The sequence below is a fragment of the Myodes glareolus genome, chromosome 4, assembly GCF_982192425.1.
Source record: "Myodes glareolus chromosome 4, mMyoGla1.1, whole genome shotgun sequence".
NCBI classification, from domain to species: domain Eukaryota; kingdom Metazoa; phylum Chordata; class Mammalia; order Rodentia; family Cricetidae; genus Myodes; species Myodes glareolus.
The window spans coordinates 121,360,526-121,385,904 of NC_142029.1; the positions used below are offsets into that span (position 1 = coordinate 121,360,526).

Consider the following 25,379-nt stretch of genomic DNA (forward strand, 5'->3'; position numbering starts at 1 on the left):
AAGGTTTATTTGGAGTTCCTGTCTACAAAATACTTTCACTGAAATCATATTACTTAACCATGACATCTATCTTTGATTTTGTTTTTAATATAACCATTATTTATTAAAAGTTTCTTGTACTGGTGAAGCCTTGATTTCTTACTTTTTGATGTAAGGAATTCTTGACACACACAATTATCAAAACTATTTGTAGAAATACGAAATAATAGAGAAAAACATGCAGCATATGACCCTGGCCAAACCAAGACTTATCCTTAAAGTGTGCTTTCAGCCAAACTCTATGGAAGGATTCAAAAGCCCATTCATGGTCTCCCATATAGTATCAGCAATCCTTCCCTTAATCTTCCCATAAAAGAAAATTATGAGATTCCCATAAAGGAAAATTATGAGATTCAGTTTAGCAAATGGAAGATAAGAACATTAGGAAGGGGGTTTTGGGGGAAAGAATTTCATTTTCATTTTAAACAATTAAATACAAATGAGCCAAAGGACATCACTACAAGATGTAGTCAGTCCCAGACTATATGTTAAAAACCAGACATTAATTTTAGGGTTTGTAAGAGATTGATTCTGGAGGGGGTCCCAGGTTCAAGGAGAGATCCCCAGCAGAGAAGAGGGTGCATGAACTGGCCTCGTCCCATAACCATACTAATGAATATCTTGCATATCACCATAGAACCTTCATCTGGCGATGGATGGAAATAGAGACAGAGACCCACATTGGAGCACTGGACTTAGCTCCCTAGGTACAAATGAGGAGCAGAAGGAGAGAGAATGTGAGCAAGGAAGTCAGGATCACAAGGGGTGCGTCCACCCACTGAGACAGTGGGACTGATCTGATGGGAGCTCACCAAAGTCAGCTGGACTGGGAACGATGAAGCATGTGATCAAAATGGACACCCTGAACGTGGCTGGCAAAGAAGGCTGACTGAGAAGCCAAGGACAATGGCATTGGGATTTATTTCTACTGCATGGACTAACTTTGTGGGAGCCTGGTTTGTTTGGGTGTTCACCTTTAAAGACCTGTATGGATGGGGGAGGACTTTGGACTTCCCATGGGGCAGGGAACCCTGATGCTCTTAAGACTAGAGAGAGGGGTGAGGTGGGGAAGAGGTGGAAATTTTTAATAAATAATATAAAAAAATAGACATTATAAGGCTGACTTTAAGAGCACACTAACTAGAAAGCTGAAATGCTGCACTTGAGAAATCACTTTGAATTTGTTCCATAGTCAAAATGCATTTCTACTTACCCGATAACTTGATGCTCATAATACTGCAATGTCCTCTTCAGAGTCAGCTGTATAGTCTGAGGCTGCATTGTGGTAACAAGAATGAAAACACATCATCAGCTCATCAGTGTGATGCACAGTCAATGAGAATAGTTGGATTTATCTCATAAAAGCTGCTACTTTACAGTACTAATTCATTTTACATCTAGCCATATATTTCCCCCAGAACAACTAAATTAGGCATTCAGAAATTGCCCTGTTTCCCAATGTTGAGTACAATAGTATTTTTGCACCACTACTTCAAATTTTTGTTCTTTTAATGAACTATTAATAAGTATTCAATAAAAAACTCAGTGAGTGCAATGGAGGGTTTGCAAGAAATGGGGAATGGCACTGCAGGAACATGGCTTGCAGTACTTCCTAGGTATTGTGCATAATCCCTGTAAAATAATGACCAGGTGAAAGGTCATTTGTTCTTTCATGTTATAATGAGACTTGCAATGGTAATCCAGAAGTAACAGTAAGATGAGTTAAAATTGTCAGCTCTATAATTATATATTTTAAGCTTAATGAACTTTTCTTTTCCCATGAGATTTGTGTCTAATCGGACTCAAAGTATGGACAGGGTGAGATGGGAAGCAGTGACCCAGATCTCCATCAGTAATACTTCAAGTCAGTCCCAAGAAGTACCAAGTAGAGGATTGTTCTCGGGTCTCATGGAGGGGCCACAACTGCTTTGGATTGTGCCCTCATTGATAAGAATAGAGCAGGTCTGCCCGCGCAAGAAATCCTATTAACTCATGTCAAACCAAATCAAAATGCCCATCGTTTTATTAAGAATGACACTCTCGGGTAGTCAAGTGCATGGCGGGGAGACAGGACAGCAGGGAACCCATGCAGACCCAAAAACCATGTGTTTCTTCTCTAGGAGACCACTAAAATACCCTGTGGGAGTGATCCTGACCCCCACCAAGGGAGGGGTCAGGAACTGGCATGCTGGGATTTGGAGTCCAGAGCAATGCAACTTCCAGGCCAAGGGCTGGAAACTGCTCCTAACTTAATATTCATGTCTTTAAAAGAGAAAGCCCAAAGGCAGGCCAAGACAGTTTAGTCTCAGATTTATGTAAACAGGGGACCCTGTTCAGAGAGCCCATACATACAAGAAAATGGGATGTAAATATCTCAGAACATTGATTTTTTTTTTTAGGATGTTATAAGAACTAAATTCTCAATAGTAAAAGAGTGAATCTTTAAAACAAAGGATAACTATGTTACAATCCACAGACCCAGAGAGACTAGGTAACAACGAGGGTTCAAAGGGGGATACCTGGATCTCCCTGGAAAGGCAAATGAGAAGAGATGTATTAAGTGGACTGAGTGAGCGTAGGGAAGCAGGAATCTCCCTCTGCAGTTCTGCCCAGACCACCAGAGAGGAAAGATGTAAGCTGCCCCACTGGAAAAGGTACTGAGCCATGTGCTAACGTAGATAAGGATAATGGGGTAACATAAGTTATAAGAGCTAATAAGTAGCCTGACTTAATAGGCCAATCAGCTTTATAACTTATAGAGATCTCTGTGTGATTGATTTTCTTTGGGACTTGCTGGCTGTGGGGTACCGGGTGAGACAGATACCCCAACAAGCCGGCCCCTCATGTTACAGATGTGGGAGTCCCCTCTGTATGCTGTGAATACCATTGGCTAATAAAGAAACTGCCTTAGGCCTGTGCAGCAAAGAACATAGGTAGGTGGGGAAAACTAAACTGAATGCTGGGAGAAAGAAGGCAGGGTCAGGAGAAGACTGTAGCCCCACTGAAGACAGACACTGGAACTTTACCAGGTAAGCCACAACCTCATGACGATACACAGATTAATAAAAATTTGTTAAATTAATACGTAAGAGTTAGCCAATAAAATACTAGAGCTAATGGGCCAAGCAGTGATTTAATTGAGAGAGTTTCTGTGTGGTTATTTTGGGGTTCATCAGCCGAGAACAAACAAACGGGCTCTCACAACAACTGACTTTGGCCTCTGGCCTCCACACATAAACCTGTATTACACATTCACACACACAATGCTTATACCACATGCATACATGTATACCTGTTACACACAAATACATACATACACACATTCCTGTTACAAACAAATACATACATACATACACACACACCGACACCACACACATATGCTTTTGCAACATATACATGCATATGCCTGCATTACACACACACATATACACATGCCTATACCCCCAGACAAATACACACAGGCCTGTACCACACCCCCCAATATGCCTGCACCACACATATATACACATACATGCCTGAAACACACATACATGCACACACATCTGCTTGTATAACACACATAAATGACTGTACCACACATGCTTGCACTAAACACACATATATGTCTGTACAACAGACATACACAAATACAATGCACCACACACATACATGCCTATATCACACACATACACACACACACACAAATACATATGCTTGTAGCACAAGCTTACACCACACACAAACACACATTCATACTCACAGATAAATTTTAACATCATTATATGTTCATGTGTGCTAATGATGCAACTCAGCATAGAAAATGGGGTAAAGTACCATTTCTCTAACATATTCTTCTTTGCCTTTAAAAATCAATTTAGAAACATGCTTCTATTTTGACTTTAATGTTAAACTTAGTTCAAAATCAAAGTCTGATTTATTAGCTAAATATACTACAGCAGTTTCTTAAACCTAATAAAACAAGCATTTTCATATGTGTATAGCACTTTTATGGAAAATTTATGAAATAAATCAATATCCCTGGCACATAATAAATTTATTATAAACAAAAGTTTATAATTAAATCATTAAGTGCTTGTGTCAAACAGTAAAACATGGTTCCTTCCTTCCAAATTTAAAAAATCTCATGAAAAATACATAAGGGTGTGTGTCTGTGTGTGTATAACACAAGTCCAAGATGTTGAAAAGTTACTATCCTATGACCTCTGTGGAATCGTGCTACATAATCCAAGCCAATACTGGGTGGGCCTAAGAGGTGAGTCGGCAGCTGTCCTGTGGCAGCAGACACCCCACTCCCTAAACCTCCATGTGAGAGAAAAGCCAGGGGCCACCCCCTAGTTCGCTGGGTATTTCTAGCTTCCAGTAGGGAATATTCCTGCTAGCCATTTATCCACCCCTCCCCCAACCCACTACTCTCTGTGAGCTCCATGGAATCTCGCTACACAGCCCAGGCCAATACTGAGTGAACCTAAGAGCCTGCGCCAATAATGGGTGGACCTAAGAGCCTTCTCCAATACTGAGTAAACCTAAGAGACAGCCACAGCAAGGATTGAACCAAGAAGCCAAGACACTACCAGCTTCATTTGAAGGAAGAGATGGAGAGGCACCAATGCAAGAATTCCTTCACCATCTGAAAAAGCAACATGGTAACACCAGAACCCAGCAGACACACAATAGGAAGACTTGATCATCCTAACTGAAAAGATGTAGAAGAAAATGACTTCAAATGTAACTTTATGAAAATGATGGAGACTTTTAAAGAGGAAGTGAAAAACTCCCTTAAAAAATGGAGGAGAAGAGAAACAAAAAGCTGGAAGAAATAAATAAATCCCTCAAAGATACCCAAGAAAACCAAAAAGGACAATCAAAAAGGTGAAGGAAACAGTTCAAGACTTGAAGACTGAAATAGAGGTAATAAAGAAAACACAAACCAAGGGAATTCTGGAACTGGAAAATCTGGCTAAATGAACAGAAACTACAGAGATAAGTACAACCCATAGAATACAAGAGATAGAAGAAAGAATCTCAGGCGCTAAAGATACTATTGAGGAAATAGACCCATTAGTCAAAGAAAACACTAAATCCAACAAATTTTTACACAAAACATTCAGGAAATCTGGAACACCATGAAAATACCAAACCTAAGAATAATAGAGGTAGAAGGAGAACTTCAGCTCAAAGGCCCAGAAAATATATTCAACAAAATTATAGAAGAAAACTTTCCCAACCTAAAGAAAGATAACCCTAAGAAGGTATAAGCTTACAGAACACCAAAATAGACTCAATCAAAAAAAACAACATTCCCTTACCATATAATAATCAAAACACAAAACATACTGAACAAAGAAAGAATATTAAGAGCTGCAAAAAAAAGGTCAAATAACATATAAAGGTAAACTTATCAGAATTACACCTGACTTCTCAATAGAAACCATGAAAGCCAGAAGGTCCTGGATAGATGTTCTGCAGACACTAAGAGACCACTGATGCAAGCACAGACTACTATATACAGCAAAGGTTTCATTCGCCATTGATGGAAAAAACAAGATATTCAATGACAGAAACAGATTTAAACAATACAGAGCCGCAAACCCAGCCTTACAGAAAGTACTAGAAGGAAAACCCATTTGTTGTTAGGGTTTCTGTTCTGCCCAGTTCTCACAATCTTTAAGTCCCAAAGCAATCACACAGAGGTCTACATTAGTTATAAACTGATTGGCCCATTTGCTCAGGCTTCTTATTAACTCTTATAACTTTTATAGCTCATTATTCTTACATGTATTAGCCATGTGGCTCAGTACCTTATTCAGCAGGGCAGTCACATCTTGCTTCTTCTGTGGTCGGGTCATGACTTCGTCCTCTTCCAAGAATTCTTCTGTTATCATTGACCTGACTCTACATCCTGTCTGGTTGTCCCGCCTGTACTTCCTGCCTGGCTACTGCCCAATCAGTATTTATTTAAAATATAATTAACAGAACACAGACCCAAACCACTTATACACCCAAAATAACACAGACATCAGATAACCCCCCCACCAGCATGACCCAAAGAAGGGAAACACACAAATACTACTAAAGAAAGATAACCAGAGTTAAAAACAACTGATCATTAATATCGTTTAATATCAATTGTCTCAATTCACCTATAAAAAGACACAGACAAAGAGAATGGATATGAAAACAGGATCCAGGATTCTACTGTTTACAAGAAACACACCTCAACCTCAAAGACAGACACTACCTCAGAGTAAAGGGTTGGGAAAAGGTTTTCCAATCTAATGGACATAAGAAACAAGCGTTTGTGGTTATCTGATTTCAAACTAGAATCAATCAGAAGAGATGGAAAAGGACACTTTATACTTATAACAAGAATAATTCATCAAGATGAACTCTAAATCCTGAATATCTACGCCCCTACTAAAAGAACACCCATATTTGTAAAAGAAACATTACTAAAACTTAAATTGCACATCAAATCCTACATACTAATAATAGGAGACTTCAACACTTCTCTCTCAACAGTGGACAGGTCAAACAGATAGAAAGTTAACAGAGAAATAAGAGAATGCAATGTAAATAACAGATGTAATGTATCAAATGTACTTAACAGACATCTATAGAACATTCTACCCAAACAAAAAAGAATATATCTTCTTTTCAGCACCTCATAGAACCTTCTCTAAAACTGATCGCATACTCGGTAACTAAGAAAACATCCACAGATACCAAAAAAAAAAATGGAGTAATCCGCTGTGTCTTATCGGACCACCATGGAGTAAAGTTAGAATTCAACAATACTACTCCCAGAGAGCCTACAAACTCATGGAAACTGAACAATCAACTACTGAACTACCCTTGCGTCAAGGAAGAATTAAAGGAAGAAATTAAAACATTCCTTGAATTCAATGAACACAACATATTCAAACATATAGGACACTACAAAAGCAGGGCTAAGAGTTCTTAGCACTAAGTGCCCACATAAAGAAAATGGAGAAAGCTCATATCAGCAACCTAACAGAATGCCTGAAATCTGGAACAAATGAAGCAGTCTCACCCAGGAGAAATAGAAGACAGGAAATAACCAAATTGAGGGCTGAAATCAACAAAATAGAAATACTGAAAACTATACAAAGAATCAATGAAACAAAGAGCTGGTTTTTTGAGGAAATCAACAAGATTGACAAATGCCTATCCAGACTAATCAAAAGGCAAAGAGAGAATATCCAAATTAACAAAATCAGAATGAAAGGGGAGACATAACAACAGTCACTGAGGAAATTCAGAGAATCATTAGGTCCTACTGCAAAAATCTGTACTCCACAAAATTGAAAAATTTAAAAGAAATGGACAACTTTTTAGATAGAAACCATCTACCAAAATTAAATCAAGACAAGGTAAGCAATTTAAATATACCTATAAGCCATGAGGAGTTAGAAGCTGCATCAAACCCCCCCCAAAAAGGCCCAGGGCCTATGGCTTCAATACAGAAATCTTCCAGAACTTTCAAGAAGAGCTAATACCTATACTCCTCAAAGTGTTTCACATAATAGAAACTGAAGGGTCATTGTCAAACTCTTTTTATAATGTTACAGTCATCCTGATACCAAAACCACACAAAGACTCAACCAAGAAAGAGAATTACAGACCAATCTCACTCATGAACATCGACGCAAAAATTCTCAATAAAATACTGGCAAACTAAATCCAAGAACACATCAAAAAATTATCCATTATGATCAAGTAGGCTTCATCCCAGAGATGCAGGGCTGGTTCAACATATGAAAATCTATCAATGTAATCCATCATATAAATAAACTGAAAGAAAAAACATACAATCATTTCATTAGATGTTGGAAAAGCATTGGATGAAATTTAGCCAAAAAGAGGCTAAACCTAATGGGCAAAACAGTGTTTAAAAAAATACAGTTTCCTTGTAATTATTTCGGAAAAAGCTAGCCAGGAGCCAGATGGCAGGACACAGCCTGCCACTCCTTTTAAACATATATCTTCAACATGTTCTTGAAGTTTTATCAATAGCAACAAGACAACATAAGAATATCAAGGAGATTCAAATTGAAAAAGAAGTCAAACTTTAGTTATCTGCAGATGATATGATAGTGTACATAAATGACCCCAGAAACTCTACCAGAGAATCCTACAGCTGATAAATACTTCAGTGAAGTGGCAGAATACAAGATCAATTAAAAAAAAAACAACAATCAGTAGCCCTTCTATATACAAAGGATAAAGAAGCTGAGAGGGAAATCAGAGAGACATCACCTTTCACAATAGCCACAAATTACATAAAATATCTTGGGATAACACTAACCAAGGAAGTGAAAGACCTATTTGACAAGAATTTTAAGTCTTTGAAGAAAGAAATTGAAGAAGATACCGGAAAATAAAAAGATCTCCCATGCTCTTGGATAAGAAAGATCAACAGAGTAAAAGTGGCAATCCTACCAAATACAATATATAGATTCAATGTAATCCCCATCAAAACCCAACACAATTCTTCACAGATCAAGAAATAACAATAATCAACTTCATATGGAAAAACAAAAAACCCAGGATAGCCATAGCAATCCTGTGAAATAAAGGAAATGACAGAAATATTACCATCCCTGATATTAAGCTCTATTACAGAGCTACAGTAATAAAAACAACTTGGTATTGGCATAAAAACAGAGACATTGACCAATGTAATCAAATTGAAGACCCAGATATTAATCCACACACCTATGAACACCTAATTTTTGACAAAGAAGCTAAAACTATACAATGGAAAAACAAAAACATATTCAACAAATGGTGTTAGCATAACTGAATGTCAACCTGTTAAAGAAGGAAAATAGATCCATATCCATCACCATGCACAAAACTCAAGTTCAAATGGATTAGAGACCTCAATATAAACCCAATGAAACTGAACCTGATAGAGGAGAAAGTGGGAAGTAGCCTTCAATGCATGGGCACAGGAGACCACTTCCTAAATATAACCCTAGTAGCACAGACAATAAGAGCAACAATAAATAAATGGGACCTCCTGAAACTGAGAAGCTTCTGTAAAGCAAAGAACACAGACAAAAAGGCAGTCTACTGAATGGGAAAAAAATCTTCACCAACCCCACATCAGACAAAGGAATGTTTTCTAAAATATAACGAACTCAAGAAATTAAACATTAAAATTCTAAATAACCCAATTAAAAAGTGGTGTACTGAACTAAACAGAGAATTCTCAACAGAAGAATTTCAAATGGCCAAAAGAAGCTTAAGGACATGTTCAACTTCCTTTGCTATCAGGGATATGCAAATCAAAACAACTCTTAGATACCACCTTACACCTGTCAGAATGGCAGCTATCAAAAACACTAATGATAACTTATGCTGGACAGGATGTGGAGAAAGGGGAATACTCACCAATTGTTGGTGGGAATGCAAACTTGTGCAACCACTTTGGAAATTAGTGTGGCGGTTTCTCAGAAAACTGGGAATAAACCTATCTCAGGATCCAACAATACCAGTCTTGGGAATATACCCAAAAGATGTTCAATAATACTATAAAAGCATTTATTCCACTATGTTCATAGCAGCATTATTTGTAATAGCCAGAATCTGGAAACAACCCAGATGCCCATCAATGGAAGAATGGATAAAGAAAGTGTGGAACATATACACATTAGAGTTTTACTCAGCGGTAAAAAACAATGACATCTTGAATTTTGCATGCAAATGGATGGAAAAAGAAAACGCTTTACTGAGTGAGGTAACCCAGACCCAAAAAGAGGAATATGCTATGTACTCACTCATAAGTAGATTCTAGCCATAGTTAAAGGTCTGTGAGTCTATTATTTGTGATCCTAGAGAAGCTAAATAAGAAGGTGAACCTGAAGAAAATCATATAGTTATCCTCCTGGATATTAGAATTAGGCAAGATTGCCAGGCAAACTCGGGTGCATGGGGGGGGATGGAAGTAAGGGAAGATGGCTAGGGAGAGGGGGAGGATTGGAGATGGCTTGGGGGAATGGGAGGGGGGAGGGAGGAAGGATGGTTATGGGAGCAGGGAAGTTTATATCTCAACTAAGGGAGCCATTTTAGGGTATGCAAGAGACTTGATTCTGGAGGGGTTCCCAGGCCCAAGGAGAGGTCCCCAGATTGTACTCTGGGCAGAAGAGGAGAGGGTGCCTGAATTGGTCTTGGCCCATAACCATACTGACAAATATTTTGCACGTCACCACAGGACCTTCATCTGGCGATGGATGGAGATAGAGACAGAGACACATATTGAAACACTGGACTTAACTCCCTAGGTCCAAATGAGAAGCAGAGGGAGCGAGATCGTGAGCAAGGAAAGCAAAATCAGAGGGGGCCTTCATCCGACGATGGATGGAGATAGAGACGGAGACCCACATTGGAGCACTGGAAGTCAGGACCGCAAAGGGTGCGTTCACCCACTGATACAAGGGGACTGACCGAATGAGAGCTCACCAAGGCCAGCTGGACTGGGACTGAACAAGCATTTGATCAAACTGGATTCTCTGAATGTGGCTGACATGGGGGCTGACTGAGCCCCCGAGGTCCAAATGAAGACTGAGAAGCCATTGACAATGGCACTGGGTCTTGTTTCGTCTGCATGGACTGGTTTTTTGGGATCCTGGCCTGTTTGGATGCTCACCTTCCTGGACCTGGAGGGAGGGGGGAGAAACTTGGATTCCCCACAGGACAGAAAACCCTGACTGCTCTTGGGAATGGTGAGGAAGGAGGAGAGGGAGTGGGGGGAGCGGGAGGGTATTGGGAGGAGGGGAGGAAGTGGAAAGAGTGTTTTCGGATAAAAATTAAAAATGTATAATAAAAAAAGTAAACAAAAATACCAAGAAAAAGAAAGTGTGAAATATATACACATCAGAGTACTACTCAGCAGTAAAAAAAAAAAATCTTAAATTTTGCATGTAAATGAATGGAATTAGAAAACACTATCCTAAGTAAAGTTACCCAGAACCAAATAAACAAATATGGTATGCATTTACTCATAAGTGGATATTAGTCATAAACAAAGAACATCGAGCCTATAGTTCATGATCCTAGAGAAGCTAAGTAATAAGGTGAACCAAAAAAAACATATATAGGCTCACCTGGTAATTGGAAACAGGCAAAAACTTTGGGAGCATGGGTGCAGGAAGGAAGGAAGAAGTTGGTGTTGAGGAGAACTTGAGGGAATGGGGTAGTCGGGATGGAGAAAGGACAGATGTGAGAGCAAGGAAAGAGATATATTGATTGAGGTAGCCATTATAGGGTTAGCAAGAAACCTGGCTCTACCGAAATTCCCAGGAATCCACAAGGATGACCCAAGCTAAGACCCTAAACAATAGAGGAGAGAGTGTCTGAATTGGCCTTACCCTGTAGTCAGACTGATGATTATCTTAAATATCACCATAGAACCTTCATCCAACAACAGATGGAAACAGTGACAGAGACTCATATCAGAGCACTGAACTGAGCTCCCAAGGTCCAGTTGGGGAGTGGAAGGAAGAGAATATGAGCAAGGACATCAAGACCATGAGAGAATTCCCCACTGAGACAGTTTGCCTGAGATAATGGGCACTGAACTGAGCTCCCATGGTCCAGTTGAAGAGAGAAAGGAGTGAGAATATGAGCAAGGAGATCAAGACACACTGAGACAGTTTGCCTGAGCTAATGGCAGCTCACCAACTCCAACTGAACTGGGAGTGAATGGGCATGGGAACAAAAAAGTCCCTCTGTAGAGGGTTGACAGTTGGGCAGACTGAGGGGGCACTAATAGTGACACTGGGATTTTTCTCTCCTGTATGTACTGGCTTCTTAAAATGCTATTCTCTTTGGATGTATGCCATGCTCAATATAAAGGTAGTAGAAAGGGCCTTGGACTTTCCACAGGGCAGGGTGCATAGCCCTCGCTTAGGATTAGAGGGAGGTGAGGTGGCAGGGTCTGCGGAGGGAGGAGAAAGAGGGAGTGGAAATTTGGATTGGTATTTTTTAAATAATAAAAAATTTAAAAAAGAAAGGTTACTATCAAGTAAATATATAAATAAACAAAGAGACCACTTATTCTAATCACGAAAAGCTAGTACATTCCACCCAAATAGGAAAGAATATACCTTCTTTCCTGCACCTTATGGAAACTTCTCGAAAATTAACCACATACTCGGTAACAAAGCAAACTTCCACAGATACAAAACAATTGTAGTGACCACCTGTGTCTTCTCAGATCACCATGGATTAAAGTTAGAATTCAACAACAATGCTACCCCCAGGAAACCTACAAACACATGGAAGCAGAACAGTCAGCTACTGAATCACGCCTGGGTCAAGGAAGAAATAAAGAAAGAAATTAAAGTCTTCCTTGAATTTAATGAAAATAAAGACACAACATACTCAAACCTATGGGACACTATGAAAGCAGTGCTAAGAGGAAAGTTCATAGCACTAAGTGTCCAATTAAAGAAAACAGAGAAAGCACACATTGGAGACTTAACAGCACACCTGAAAGCTCTAAAACAAAAGAAGCAGACTCACCCAGGAGGAGTATAAGACTGGAAATAATCAAACTGAGGAATAAAATCAACAAAATAGAAACACAGAAAACAATCCAAAGAATCAATGAAACAAAAAGCTGGTTCTTGGAGAAAATCAACATGATTGACAAACTCCTATCCAAACTAATCAAATGGCAGAGAGAGAACACTCAAATCAATAAGATTAGAAATGAAAAGGGGGACATAACCACAGACACAGAGGAAATTCAGAGAATCATTAGATCTTACTACAAAAGCCTGTATGCCACAAAATTGGATGATGTAAAAGAAATGAACATTTTTTTAGATAAGTACCATATACCAAAGTTCAACCAAGACCAGGTGAACAATCTAAATAGACCTGTTAAGCATGAAGAATTAGAAGCAGTTATCAAAAACCTCACTACCAAAGAAAGCTCAGGACCAGATGGTTTTAATGCAGAATTCTACCAGAACTTCCAAGAAGAGCTAATACCTATACTCCTTAATGTATTTCACAATATAGAAACAGAAGAGTCATTGCCAAACTCTTTTTATGAAGTGACAGTTACCCTGATATCAAAACCACACATAGACACAACCAAGAAAGAGAATTACAGGCCAATCTCACTCATGAACATTGACGCAAAAATTTTCAATAAAATACTGGCAAACAGAATCCAAAAACACATCCTAAAAATTATACATTATGATAAAGTAGGCGTCATCTCAGAGATGCAGGGCTGGTTCAACATACACAAATCTATCAATATAATCCATCATATAAATAAACTGAAAGAAAAAACCATATGATCATTTCATTGGATGCTGAAAAAGCATTTAATAAAATTCAACATCCCTTTATGATAAAGGTGTTGGGAAGATTGGGGATACAAGGATCATATCTAAATGCAATAAAAGCTATTTACAACAAGCCAACAGCTTACATCAAACTGAATGGAGAGAAACTCAAAGCCATTCCACTAAAATCAGGAACACGACTAGGCTGTCCACTCTCTCCATACCTCTATATAGTGCTTGAAATTCTAGCAATAGCAATAAGACAACATAAGGGGATCAAAGAGATTCGAATTGGAAAGGAAGAAGTTAAACTTTCGCTATTTGCAGATGATATGATAGTGTACATAAGCAACCCCAAAAACTCTACCAAAGAACTCCTACAGCTGATAAACACCTTTAGTAATGTGGCAGGATACAAGATCAACTCCAAAAAAATCAGTTGCCCTCCTATACACAAAGATAAAGAAGCAGGGAGGGAAATCAGAGAAGCATCACCTTTCATGATAGCATAAAGTATCTTGGGGTAACATAATCAAGGAAGTGAAAGATCTATTTGACAAGAACTTTATGTCGTTGAAGAAAGAAATTGAAGAGGATACCAGAAAATGGAAAGATCTCCCTTGCTCTTTGATTGGGAGGATCAACATAGAAAAAATGTCAATTCTACCAAAAGCAATCTATAGATTCAATGCAAGCCACATCAAAATCCCATCAGAATTCTTCACAGACCTTGAGAGAACAATAATCAACTTTATATGGAAAAAAATGAAAAACCCAGAATAGCCAAATCAATCTTATACAATAAAGGAACTTCTGGAGGCATTACCATCCCTGATTTCAGACTCTATTACAGAGCTACATAATTGAAAACAGCTTGGTATTGGCATAAGAACAGAGAAGTCGACCTATGGAATCGTATAGAAGACCCGGACAAACCTTTGGACACCTGATTTTTGACAAGGGAGCTAAAAGTATACAATGGAAGAAGGAAAGCATCTTTAACAAATGGTGCTGGCATAACTGGATGTCAACATGTAGAAGAATGAAAGTAGATCCATATCTATCACCATGCACAAAACTCAAGACCAAATGGATTAATCTGACCACATTGAACCTAACTGAAGAAAAAGTGGGAAGTAGTCTACAAGACATGGGCACAGGAGAGCACTTCCTAGGTAGAACCCAAGTAGCACAGTCAATAAGAGAAACAATGAATAAAAGGGACCTCCTGAAACTGAGAAGCTTCTGTAAAGCAAAAGACACTGTCACTAAGACAAAAAGGCTACCTTCTGACTGGGAGAAGATCTTCACCAACCCCTCATCAAACAAAGGTCTGATCTCCAAAATATACAAAGAACTCAAGAAACTAGACATTAAAACTCTAATTAACCCAATTAAAAAATGGGGTACTGAACCGAACAGAAAATTCTCAACAGAAGAAATTCAAGTGGCCAAAAGACACTTAAGGTCATGCTCAACCTCCTTAGCAATCAGGAAAATGCAAATCAAAACAACTTTGAGATACCATCTTACACCTGTCAGAATACCTAAACTCAAAAACACCAATAATAGCCTATGCTGGAGAGGATGTGGAGTAATGGGAACACTCATCCATTGTTGGTGGGAATGCAAACTTGTGCAGCCACTTTGGAAATCAGTGTGGCGGTTTTTCAGTTAACTGGGAGTCAACCTACCTCAGGACCCAGCGATTCCACTCTTGGGAATATACCCAAGAGATGCCCAATCATACTACAAAAGCATTTGTTCAACTATGTTCATAGCTGCACTATTTGTAATAGCCGGAACCTGGAAACAACCTAGGTGCCCCTCAATAGAATAATGGATAAAGAAGGTGTGGAACATATACACGTTAGAGTTTTATTCAGCAGAAAAAACAATGACATCTTGAATTTTGCATGCAAATAGATGGAAATAGAAAACTTTTTTTCTGAGTGAGGTAATCCAGACCCAAAAACTGAATATGGTATGTACTCCCTCATAAGTGGATTCTAGCCATAATTAAAGGTCTTTGAGCCTATAATTCGTGGTCCTAGAGGAGCTAAATAAGAAGGTGAACCTGAACAAAATCATATAGTTATTTTCCTGGATATTGGAAGGAGACAAGGATGCCAGATAAACTTGGGTGCACGGGGGCGGAGGGTGGATTAAGGGGAAATGGGTAGAGAGAAAAGAGAAGGGGAGGATTCAGGAGAGCTTGGGGAAATGGGATGGGTGGGATGGAGGAAGGATGGATATGGGAGCAGGGAAGTAAATATCTTAATTAATGGAGCCATTTTAGGATTTGCAAGAGACTTGATTCTAGAGGGGTTCCCAGGTCCAAGGAGAGGTACCCAGATTGTTCCCTGGGCAGTAGAGGATAGGGTGCATGAACTGGCCTTGTCCCATAGCCATACTGATGAATATCTTGCATATCACCATAGAACCTTCATCTGGCGATGGATGGAGATAGAGACAGAGATGCACATTGGAGCACTGAACTTAGCTCCTTAGATCCAAATGAAGAGCAGCAGGAGGGAGAACGTGAGCAAGGAAGTCAGTATCATAAGGGGTGAGTCCACTCACTGAGACGGTGGGACTCATCTAATGGGAGCTCACCAAGGCCAGCTAGACTGGGAGTGATGGAGCATGTGATCAAAATGGACACTCTAAACGTGGCTGGCAATGAAGGCTGACTGAGAAGCCAAGGACAATGGCACTGGGTTTTAATTCTACTGCATGGACTGACTTTGTGGGAGCCTGGTTTGTTTGGATGCTCACCTTTATAGACCTGTATGGAGCGGGGGGGGGGGGGGGGGGGGGAGACCTTGGACATCCCACGGGGCAAGGATCCCTGACTTCTCTTAAGACTAGAGAGGGAGGGGGAGGTGGGGAGGGGGAGGAGAAAGGGAAGAGGGAAGAGGAGGAAAGTTTTAATAAATAAATAAATAAATAAATTTTAGAAAAAGAAAAAGCAAAGAAAATGAGAACCTAAGTTATAAATATTTCAAATTGATCAGAGAAACGGTGATTCAAGGAGTTCTCAACATTAAAACTGATGAAGCTATGGCTAAATCCAGGCCTACAAACAGGTAGCACTTGAAGGAGCACAGCTAAGACTGTGGAAGAGATGTTCACATCTAGTAAGAAACACTCATGAAGTCTCTTTCTTCAACACTGGGGCTCAATATTGTAGCACTAAGACAGAAGATCCAGGAATTAAAAGTGAGAAGGGAGACAGGAGATAGGAGGTTGCTATCATCAAAAGACATTTAGGAGGCTTTGATTTTTCACTGCTTCCTCCTAAAACAAGGATGGTAACCTCCAATTGTTTCAAATCATCATAAGGAAGTATGGATAGGAAAAGATCTGGAAGGAGAAGGTAAACATACCTCCTGGAGCTCAGGCCGCAGGAACCCAGAGGCTCCGTCTTTATGACAAAAAGAAGACATCTTCATCACTAGGCTTGTGAACAGCACTTTGCTTGCAGTACCTGACTCCAGACACCAAAGTTATGTTGGATATAAACTGTCCCAACAGTGGCAGAGATACTAACCCTGAAGAGTCAAAGGTGATTGTACCAGAATTTTTCTTTGGGGACACCAAACAGCTCCCAAACATGACACAGAGACTTAATATTAGTTATGAATGCTTGATCTTTTCTTAGCTCTTATTTGAATCTGTTTCTTTTTGTTTACATTTTGCCTTGGTGCTTTCTATTATCTTACGTTACTTCTGTCTCTATGTCTGGCTAGTAACTGTCCGGTTCCTGATCCAAGGCATCTCCTTCTTTTTCCTTGTTCTCTTCATTCCCCATCTTAATCCTAGATTTCTCCTCCTACTTATTATTTTCTTTGCCTACCAGCCTCACCTATCCTTCATCTGCCTAACTACTGACCTCTCATCTTTTTATTAGATCAATCAAGTGCCTTAGGCAGGCAAAGTGAAACAACAACACATCTTTCATAGTTAAACAATTGCAGCATAAACAGATATAATACACCTTTACTCACTTAAAGTAATATTACACAGCATCAACAAATGTAACACATCTTTACATAATTAAAGCAATTTGGCAACAGGGGATATTCCTCAGCATCTGGCCCTTGTAGTTTGGGATCATCCTGCTGAAACTCCCACAGTCCCCACCCTGGGTATCCATACCAGATGGTGTGGAGACCAAGCTGGAGGCAGAAAGAATCAGGGTGTGTGTGTGTGTGTGTGTGTGTGTGTGTGTGTGTGTGTGTATGTGTGTGTATGTGTGTGTGTCTCTGTGTGTGTGTCTGTGTGCATCTGTATACAGGCAGCATAAACACTTCTCAGTTGACAAAACAACCTGTTTATCCTATTTTTACAAAGATAAAGAAAAGGAGGCTCTGTGCTACAAGACCACACAAGCAATAAGTTAGTAAGTCACAAGACCGGCTTCAACATCTGCCTTATTGCTACTAGACACCCTTAGCAATCCCCTCCTATTTTAACATTCTGTGATTCTTTTACTTGGTATACATATTTTTGCATTACATGTGAAATTTTACATTAAGTAAAAATACATAATTTAGGAGTAAGAACCTCTTCATGAAAAAAAATTTAAAAAGTACCTCTTCATTTCTGTTCCCCAACACATACCTACAAGGTACAGACACAATGGAAACAACAGACTGGCTTAAAGAAGCATGTATAGATAACAATTTTATTTATTTGTTTGTTTATTTATTTATTTATTTGAATATGATGAAAGTACCTATCAGTATCAGAAAATGACTTGGGTGTATAATAAGTTGCAAATACTCTAGGCTTTTGTTTTCCTACTGTCAGCCCCTCACAGTAATCTAGGAACTTTTCTACCCTGACGTTTCCAAGTTCAGCTGGTCTGGAGGAACTTAGCTGTCTCTAAAGTATACTCAAGTTGACATATTCTTTTCAAGATTTGAAGTATGTGAAACAAGATCAGTCTCTAAATTTTATCCCTAAAGGTCAATATTGAAATAGTTATTGTTTCAATATCAAGACACAATTACTAAACTCAAATCACTATTAAGATAAAATCATTATTTTATCACATTAAGTTTATCACATTTAATTTGATCACATTAAGATCAAAAGTAATTTTTATATTAATAAAAACTATGTTGTTGAATAATAAATATAAATTTTGAGTGTTTTGTTTGTTAGTAATTAATTCCATGCAAATAAATCAGTGTTCAGCTTTGTGCTGAACATAAAGATTAGGCACATAAAGATTCAATAGTTGGTACAATTATTGTATTTTAAGCCAGACACTGTACTTTTGGCCCATTATATTCATTTAGTCTTTCAATCTTCACATCATTATCATGAGACAAGTGTTGCCATTTTCCTTATTTCACATATGACAAAGCTGAAACAGTTAATTCATGGTCCCCTATGTCACACAGGTGAAAAAGATAAAGCCAGGGTTAAGACACTTGGAATCTCATTCCAGGATCCAAAAATATAACCTTCAACCTATACTGCATATAATATTTAATATGTAGCTGAGCACTTTGCAGTATGGATTTTCATGCTGACTGACGTTCTTGAGCACTGATCCAGTCTAACGAAATGAACAAGTGCTCTTACCACAAGCTGATTGACAAAGAACTTCAATTTGAAATGCTCAAGCCTGCATGATTAATTAGTAAAGAAATCCTCTTTCTCACAAAGGACATTTCCTCTCCTGAAAGACTTCAATATGAAGCTACTGACTAAGTCAACAGAAAATTAAAGAAGCACATGCAACTAAGTTATTGGATTTTTTTTTCTTGAGACTACACAGCATCATTTGAATCAAATGGTATTTTATAAGAAAGTAACAGGAAAAAACAAAACACCAAAGCCTCTTTGGTCCACAGCACATTTCCTGTCTTAAGCTTTCTCTTATCCTGTAACTTACTCTGTCTTCATCTTCAGGAGACCCAGTGTCTTTATACTGCTTCTGGTAAGTCAAAACCACCATTATCTAATCCCTAAAATTGGTAACCCAGAAAACCACTAACTAGGTATTCTTTTCTTTTTATCATCAAAATTTTCAATACAAGGTAAGGAGATAGCTCAGTCAGTAATATGAAAACCCAAGGACAAGAATTCAATCCCCATGCTAGTTGTAGTAGAAATACACATTATAATCTCAAAGCTGGGGAGGCAGACATAGTCGGACTCCTAAGGACTGTTCAGCCTGTCTAACCCACTAGGTAAGTTATGAGCCAGTGAAAGCACATCTTTCTCTCTTTCAAACAAATGAGAGAAGGAGCTAGAAAGATGGTTCAGCAGTTAAGAGCACTTGTTCTTGAACAGAACCAGGGTTCATTTCCCAGCACCCATGTAACAGCTTACACACACCTGTAACTTCAGTTCCAGGGGATCTGGTACCATTTTTAGGCATTAATGGGTACTGTATGCATGTGCTGCACATATATAAATATGGGCAAAACATTCATATAGATAAAATTTTAAGAAACAATAAAAACTTGTAAAAAGTGGATTGTACCAGAGGAAAGAAACCTAAACTGGCCCTCTTGCCTCAATAGGCTTGCCCACAAATATGACATATGAATGGACAACTTAACATATGAACACACCACACACACACACCTGAATCTATTTAGTACTGTGATCTTACACAGTGCTCATAATTAATCTTTTTTATGTTCTCTCAAAACCACATTCCTCAGTAGCCAGTAAGACAAGTAAATGGTAGTATGGAAAAACTGTCCTAAAGTATATAAGTCTCAACCTGTAGTGCAGTATTTAGAGAAACAGGTTTGTCAGTAAAATACACATTTTTACTGAGAGAAGCAGAACTGGTATTTCCAAATTACAACAAGGGAGTTATTTTCTCCAGTGTCAGAGCTTTTTGCTCACTAAGGCATCATACCCCAAATTCTGTGAAACAAAATAATCAAAATTGTTTTTATTCCTATGCCCATAGATGCCAATGAATCAAGTTATCTGGTTGAAACTATTCATAAAACTAATCAAAATAAGTCACCTCAAACAACCCACTCCCCTCCCATGGGAGATGTAGCTATAGTAATCACTAGCTTTGCTAAATATACATCATCCATCTTTCCTAGTCATGGACTAAAGTCATCACACATAAGCCTACGAAGAAAAATAGACTGTAAATTATATATAAAATCTTGAGTGAGGACATTTATATTTCAAATCCAGATATGCTACTAGTCTTTTTTACAAAATTAGACAGAAAATCTTCACCTGGGAGTACAAACATCTTGAAGAATAAGGAAAAAGTCTTCACTTTCCATGTCAGAAACATTTCAGAGAAGTTCACTGTTCTCAAGTACAGTACTGTTCAGTGAAGCACACATAAGTGCAAAGAGAATACTGGCAATCAAGCACTTTTTCTGAAGTATGAAAAATTTTTAGAAAAAATGGAATGTCTCATAAAATGACCAGTACTACTAATTTTCTAAATAGATGGGGAAGTCTAGTTGATTAACAATGCAATTTCCAAGCATACTAAAAGAAAAAAGCTAATTAAAATTTAAAAAATAAAGGTACACTATAATATAACTGGAGTTTTAGTCAAAGTAGTAGAACATTTGCAAGATTTCATCCAACATCTACATCATTCTCCCTGTAAATGTTGAATGATACCAAATGAACAGAGAATTAAGATTCATATAAATCTAATTGACGCATACAGAAATTCAAAGTGATAACCTTTGTCTTATTGAAAGCATGTTCTAATTAGATCATTCTATCTATGGATAATAAGTGGTTCTATTTAACATATAATCAATAAAATTAAGTCTTTCTTTATAAAGTTTGTTCCTTTTCTAAACCTTTGTTACTTCAATACTCTCTGAAAAAAGCTATTGGATTTCAGTTTGATCCAAGACCTAATTATAATCAATATCAATTTAAAATGAGGACACTTGAAAAGAATTAGTAGCAAAGGCTTATTCATTTAAGTCTTCTACCTGCCTTCATGCAAAATCACATTTAAATAATCCAAGCCTTTTCTGACACTTGGTAACAACTCCAGATACTATTAATATCACCTTTGGTTTGGGTTACAATTCACAGTTTATATATCGCTTGCTTTGTGTTCATCATATTAGAAGTTCCCAGGTCAGATTTAATTATTTACATTTGACAGATGAAAAACCTGGGAAATCTGTGAGGTTACAATATTTTATATTTGTTTCTTCTGTTTTTCTTCAGCTTCTGATCTGTAAAGAAACATAAATCTAAGACCCTGGTCTCCCATGGACTTTTTTACATATTGATGTTTCCTTAAGTAATAGATTTCACTTCAGGAAATACTACCTAAATATAATTCCTTGTTTACCTTTAACTGTTATCTTTGAAGGCTATGGGAATGATGTTATCAAATCATCGTGCTAAACTTGAACTCTGTGGCAGTGACTTAAGGAACTGCTTAAGATCTGTTAAGATTGTTATGTTCTGGACAAAGATTTCAGGAAATCATGCTTCATTGCTCATCATCTTGCCCAGTCTGGCTCAGTTGAATGAAATAAAATTATGAAATGAGATGGCACTGTTTTGAGATGCTTTGTCAGGAAAATCAATCATAGCATATCAAATGCCACTGGGAGACCTAGTAACATTTCTGATCAAATGGAATCTCACAGTTGTCACAGGGTTGACACAGTCCACAGGGAGACTTAAGCTTCAGACATACAGCCCAAAAACTCTATGAGGAGTTAACAATGGGTAAAGTGCTGATTGTCAAACATAGTACCCAACATCTTACACATATCCAGTTAGTATACCCTCATGGAAGGCCTTAATTTTATAAAGGTGATAATCCCGAGATCCAGAGAATTTGAAAAAACTGCCCAAATTGACTGGTAATATGTGTGTGAGTCAGAATGTGATTGAGGTCTGACTGCTTCCAAATACTGAGATTCCTACTGTCTCTGAAGTAATTTTTTCTTTCACCCTCTACAATTCACAGAAGACCTAAGTTGAAAGTGATTCTCTTACCTTTGCTATTTGATTTGTAATATTTCTTCTAGCCTTAATACCCTTTCTTTCAGTACAGAAATGGGGATATCTTTAAGTATCTATTTCTCAGGATTGTTAATACAACAAAATAGAATGAAACAATAAAGTAGTATACAAATATGTTACACAGTGAAATGATAAAGTAGTCAATAAATGTTGAATTGAAATAACCCTACTGTGGTAATTTGAATGCAACTGGCCCCCATAAGCTCAGAGAAAGGGCACTGCTAGGAAGTGTAGCTCTGTTGAAGTAGGTGTGGCCTTGCTGGTGGAAGCTTGTCAGTGTGGGAATTGGCTTTGAGGGTTCCTATACTCAAGTTAAACCTAGTTCAGTTCATTTCCTGTTCCCTGCCAATCAAGATGTAGGACTCTCAACCCTTTCTTCAGCATCATGTCTGCCTGCATGTTGCAATATCCTACCATGATGATAATGAACTAAACCTCTGAAACTGTAAGCCATCCCAATTAAATGTTTTCTTTCACAAGATGTTTGTGGTCATGATGTCTCTTCACAGCAATCGAAACCCTAACTAAGACACTGACCATTTCTAATATCTAGGACTACTACCAGACCTGACTCACAACTCTAAGACACCAATCAGTAAATATTTCAAGGATAACTGCAGCCTTCTCTTAGCATTCCTAATGGACTCAAAGGGCCTTGCACAAGAAAATAACTTCAAGCATTTCAAGGAATCTGAATATATCTAATGAATTTTTTATTGCCTCCAACAGGTATCTATAAATAAGGAAGACACAATTTTTAGCCTCTACATACTAAAATTAGTACATGAAATGCTAAGATAGTTTGTTACCTCTACCTGAGCTGACTTTAGTGATCATGTGTAGAAGGTAATAGAGATTTGAGTCTAGTCATTTTCCAGGTGAAGCCCCAAATAGGAACAATGGACAGAGTTAGAAAAGGCAACAAGAGGGGGGGGAAAGGAGAATGATCATGTATAGAGCAGATCCAGTATTGTTTGGAATCATATTAATTCTCTTATTCCTCCAATAAAGAACACCCTTCAAACATTATATTATAGGGGTGTCTTTTGAAAAGACTTGGAGTATCAACTCTCAATAACATCTCATCCAAAACTGGAAAGTTCCTTACATGGGAGCAAAAAATTTGGAATAAACTCATTTTACTTTGGCTCCACATCTTGCTTCTTCTGTGGCTGGGTCATGACTGCTGACTAGGACTCCCTTCTTCCCAGAATTCTCCTGTTCTCATTGACCCACCTCTACGTCCTATCTGGTTATTTCGCCTATACTTCCTGCCTGGCTACTGGTCAATCCGCATTTATTTAAAATATAATTGACAGAATACAGACCATTACAAAATACACTGACAATGGAGACTTTTCAGAATGAGATTCATTCAACAGCTACTGATCAATGTAATAAGTATATTGTCATTCAGTTGCCAACTACAGTGTCATGGGCATTCTGTTTAGCCAGTTTAGTTGGTGGCTTAGAGTGTCATCATTTCAGACCCTTATGAAAGTGACTCCTTAAGGTCTGAAAGAAAGTCTCATGTGTAAAGAATGCCAGAATCATCAGAACACTGTTTCAGAGTGGGCTCCACTCTGCTCTACTGTGTCCAACTCACTAGAAAGAAAAAGACCAGCAAGACCTGGAATGTGACTTGCTGCCTATAATCTGATGACCCAAACAGATATTCTATCTACGTGATTACTAAGAAGATATTTGGAAGATAATAGCCATATCACTAGTGTTTAAAATGCACTAGAATCTTAAGTTATAGACAATATGTAGAAGGAGGCTGCTTGTTCATCCTGGCCAACCAGAACCAAATTATCACACAGAAACTATATTAATTAAAACACTGTTTGACCCATTAGCTCTAGCTTCTTCTTGGCTAACTCATATTAATTTAACCCATTTCTTTTAATCTGTATATCGCCATGTGGCAGTGTCTTAACGGCAAAGATTTGGCATGTCTGACTCTGGCATCTCCATCACATCTCTCTCTGACTCTGCCTTCTTCCTCCCAGCATTCTGTTTAGTTTTCCCCACCTAGCTCTGTTCCCCTACAGTTCTTCTATATTCCCAAAGCAGTTCCTTTATTAACCAATGAAAGCAACACATAGATAGAAGGACATCCTATACCATTTCAGCTGCTTTTTACAGTATCAGAAACCACACACAAGTAAGTTGGTATCTTAAAGGCTATTGCATGAAGGGGCAGAATGTCCTCCCACAGCAAAAATTGTCACATTTTTCTGAGAAAAACATATGCCAACTAAGAATACTAACAGTGAATGAAATGGAAAAATCTCATTATTGTAGTTTTACTTCAGATGATTAAATCACATTTTAATCTACTTATTTCTCAGTTCTTTAAAAATATCACTTCCTCATTCCTCCTGATGAGGTATAATAACTCAATATTATAATTATTAATGCCAAGACATGTGGATAAATGATGTGCATAATTATATGTAATGTGTAAATAAAACTAATACTCTTATATTCAACATTTATATACTACATTTATGGCAATCATAACATCCTTCACATTTAGAAATCAAATGTCAAATATTGTCATTGTTCATCTGGACTCTGCAGCATAAGCTAGGTCATTGGCAGTGATGATGACTTTTATCAGTTTGCTCATAGTTGCCTCATCCTTGAAAGCCTAGACATGGGTGTGACAGTGGAAAGGCAAACTAGGTCAGCCTAGAGGGAGAACCCCAGTGAAGAAAGAGTGTTGATGGAGAGAGGGCCTGTTTTTCACCCTGGCCACCCAGCTAGCTTACACCCGAAATAACCACACAGAAACTGTATTAATTAAATCACTGCCTGGCCTTCTTATTGGCTAACTCTCACACTGATTCAACCCATCTCTAACAATCTGTATATCACCATGAGGTAGTGGCTTACTGGGAAAGATTCAGCATGTCTGACCTGGCAGCTCCATAGTGGCTCTCTCTCTCTCTCTCTCTCTCTCTCTCTCTCTCTCTCTCTCTCCCCCCA

General features: G+C 38.2%; 1 protein-coding gene across 1 annotated transcript in view; it reads right to left on the minus strand.

Annotated features, from left to right (window-relative positions):
* Positions 1–25,379, minus strand: part of Gucy1a2 (guanylate cyclase 1 soluble subunit alpha 2) — a 331,775-nt gene that overhangs the window by 285,894 nt on the left and 20,502 nt on the right. Inside the window, exon 2 of the mRNA XM_087905901.1 lies at positions 1,253–1,314. Coding sequence (XP_087762027.1) covers positions 1,253–1,314 — 62 coding nt within the window. The remainder of the gene's footprint in view (positions 1–1,252; positions 1,315–25,379) is intronic.